Source organism: Malaya genurostris, chromosome 3 (genome assembly GCF_030247185.1).
Source record: "Malaya genurostris strain Urasoe2022 chromosome 3, Malgen_1.1, whole genome shotgun sequence".
Classification (NCBI taxonomy): Eukaryota; Metazoa; Arthropoda; class Insecta; order Diptera; family Culicidae; genus Malaya; species Malaya genurostris.
The window spans coordinates 223306066-223308693 of record NC_080572.1 but is presented as its reverse complement, the minus strand read 5'-3'; the positions used below and the strand labels follow the sequence as shown (position 1 = coordinate 223308693).

General features: G+C 42.2%; 2 protein-coding genes across 2 annotated transcripts; one reads left to right on the top strand and one right to left on the bottom strand.

Moving 5' to 3' along the window:
• The first annotated feature begins 216 nt into the window (after positions 1-216).
• LOC131438163 (clotting factor G beta subunit-like) lies at positions 217-2016 on the top strand. The gene is made up of 2 exons (XM_058607996.1): positions 217-1067; positions 1483-2016. Exons 1-2 carry the CDS (start codon positions 224-226, stop codon positions 1929-1931), a joined length of 1293 nt encoding a protein of 430 aa, XP_058463979.1. The 5' UTR covers positions 217-223; the 3' UTR covers positions 1932-2016.
• LOC131438164 (C-type lectin 37Db-like) lies at positions 1967-2628 on the bottom strand. The gene is made up of 3 exons (XM_058607997.1): positions 2533-2628; positions 2389-2471; positions 1967-2320 (listed from the first exon to the last, which is right to left on the bottom strand). Exons 1-3 carry the CDS (start codon positions 2621-2623, stop codon positions 1967-1969), a joined length of 528 nt encoding a protein of 175 aa, XP_058463980.1. The 5' UTR covers positions 2624-2628.

The window sequence follows — 2628 nt, the reverse complement described above, 5'->3', positions numbered from 1 at the left end:
TCAGTTCTATAACGAATGTTTATTAAAAAACTTTGGTTTAAATGGCAAATGGTTTTTGAAGCAATCTACTCTAATATTGAACTTGTACAAAAAAATAATTGATCATTAACAATTAAAATCGACCAGAAAAATCACCGCATATTCCAAATGAATAATAAACATCACCATTCTTTCCCGTATCATGGGTTTGAAGATCAGTTCAAAAGTTTACGTCCTGCCAGCGATGCTGCATTCAAAAGTGCTCTCGTTCGTTGTGATCCTTCTCTCCGGGCAGGCGAGATGTTACCAGTCGTGTGGTGAGAGACAAGTAAAAACACGTAATCTGATTACCAACTCGTTTGAAGTCCAACCGGGGGATTACCCTTGGCATGCGGCTGTTTACCAGCGTTTCCCAATCAAACAGTACATCTGTGGTGGTACACTGGTTGGTCAGAGTGTGATCATTACTTCGGCCCATTGTGTTAGTGTTCCCGGCCATCGACAGGCCAAGTCGAACGAAGATCTTGTGGTGCAAGTTGGGAAACACCTGCTGATCGGACTTGAAAACGGCTCAGAACGAGAGTACTCCCTAAGCTCCGTCATAGTGCACGAAACTTCGGGTGCCGAACAAAATGATCACGACATAGCCCTGCTGATCACGGCGGAACCGGTGCGGTACGGGAAGTTTGTACAACCGGCTTGTCTTCCGACATTTTCGTTGATTCACGACAAAACTGCAGGAACGATTGTCGGCTGGGGCTACACGGAACAAAATACCGTGTCCAATGTGCTGAAGGCAGCAAATTTACCGATCGTCACGAAGGATGCCTGCATCCGGAGTAATCCGGGAGCGTTCGCCAACAGTGTGACGGATAATATGTTTTGTGCCGGTCATCGAAACGGTACCAATGCTTGCAATGGTGATAGTGGTGGTGGTTTCTTTCGAAGTGTGCGAGGAAGATGGTATTTGGTTGGAATTATTTCATTCACTGCTGCGAAGAAACAGAACGAGAATCTGTGCAGCTCCACCGATTATACGGCTTTTGTGAATGTTGCCAAGTATGAAGCTTGGATTAGGAAGAGATCAGGTAAGGAATGTTGAGATATGAAATTGAACGATTCGAGCTAAGGCGGAAAGTATGGGGATTTTGAATAATAGTAATAAATGAACACTTAAGTAAACTTTCAAACCAAATATATTCTGATAAGACTTGCATGTGTATCTCTGTTCATTCCGGTGCTCTTTTCGCTGTTAGTGTTGGGGAACCCCGTTGGACGATCGCAAATGTTTATAAAGTAATTGCTTCAACAGAAGCTATTAAAGTCAGTCATACAGTAAACGCTGTTCTAGAAGTGGCCGGAATGGTTTCGTTAATTTTCTTTCTTATTATCGTTTGCCTCTCGACAGTTACAGTTAGTTCGCCAATAGTAGATGAGGAAGATTGTTAGCACTCAAGTTCGATCAGACAGGCCGTAATTTATTAACTTTGTGTATCTTTTCAGATTCGAATTTCGGATCTTTGTGCCCCGATGGAAATCCAATATCGAAAATCAAAGCAAAAAAGCAGTACTTCGTTCATAACAACAAAGAGGTTACATTTTTGGAGGCATGGAGACTCTGTCAGGCTGTAGGGCATCAACTGGCTACGATCACATCCGAGGAGGACAGCGCTTTGATAGAACAAGCGATAGCGAAATCTAGCAACAAAAAAGGTCCCTGGTACATAGCTGGAACTGATTTGGGCAATGAGGGACAGTTCGTTTGGATTTCCACTAACAAACCAGTTGGCTACCTAACCGGATACTTTAATTACTCCCCTGGTCAGCCGGACAATGCTGGTGGTAACGAAAACTGTCTCGAAATCGGTCGTTGGGGAGGAGTGGTGTGGAATGATGTCCCGTGCGATTGGAAACAACGCTACATTTGTGAATATGTTGGTTGGAATTTTTAGATTCCAAAAAGTTTAGAAGCCAATCAAATTTTATTCTACTGCACATATCGTTCACAAATAAACTTTAGTTTTTTTGAACACACAGCATCATTCCATTTCATTGTATCTGTCACCAGTTCAACACAGTGTTCGGTTTCCCCTCGTATAGTTGCTCCGTTCGGTTCTTCTGGAGCCCATTCGACGTATTTCGCACGCTTGTTGCTTAGTCCCCAGCGATGAACTCCGGCCGTGGCAAGATCATTGGCTCCTATCCAGAAGCTTTCACTCGGTTCAAGACCTTGTCTATCTAACCAATCTTGCAGTTCTTTACTGTCGTGTTTGTCCCGAATCTGCACGATCGACATTCCCATCTCATTGCAGTATGAGATCGCTTCGAACCAGTTACCCTCCTGTATTGTTTTGCGAAAAAAAATATATCAAAGAACAATGTACAAGCGTTTAGCTTAGTTGAAGTTACACTGAATGGAATAATAAAGTTCTTCCAGCCGTCGGACGTGGATGGTCCACAAGGACATAAACATCTATTTTTGATTAATATATCTGCAGCAAAAATGATTATATTAATTTTCGTTATATGTTTGATAGTCTTTTACTAATTAACCTCTCACTGTTTGTTGGTCAAGAATTTCTGCTTTTGAAACCTTATAAATAACAAAGAGTAGCAATACAAACATTTGAATGTCTATCGCCATGCTAG

Coding starts and splice junctions, on each gene's coding strand:
- LOC131438163 (XM_058607996.1), top strand. CDS start 224: ATGCTGCATTCAAAAGTGCTCTCGTTCGTTGTGATCCTTCTCTCCGGG. Junction 1,068..1,482: donor TTGGATTAGGAAGAGATCAG/GTAAGGAATGTT, acceptor GTATCTTTTCAG/ATTCGAATTTCGGATCTTTG.
- LOC131438164 (XM_058607997.1), bottom strand. CDS start 2,623: ATGGCGATAGACATTCAAATGTTTGTATTGCTACTCTTTGTTATTTAT. Junction 2,472..2,532: donor TGACCAACAAACAGTGAGAG/GTTAATTAGTAA, acceptor TTTTTGCTGCAG/ATATATTAATCAAAAATAGA. Junction 2,321..2,388: donor ACTTTATTATTCCATTCAGT/GTAACTTCAACT, acceptor AAAACAATACAG/GAGGGTAACTGGTTCGAAGC.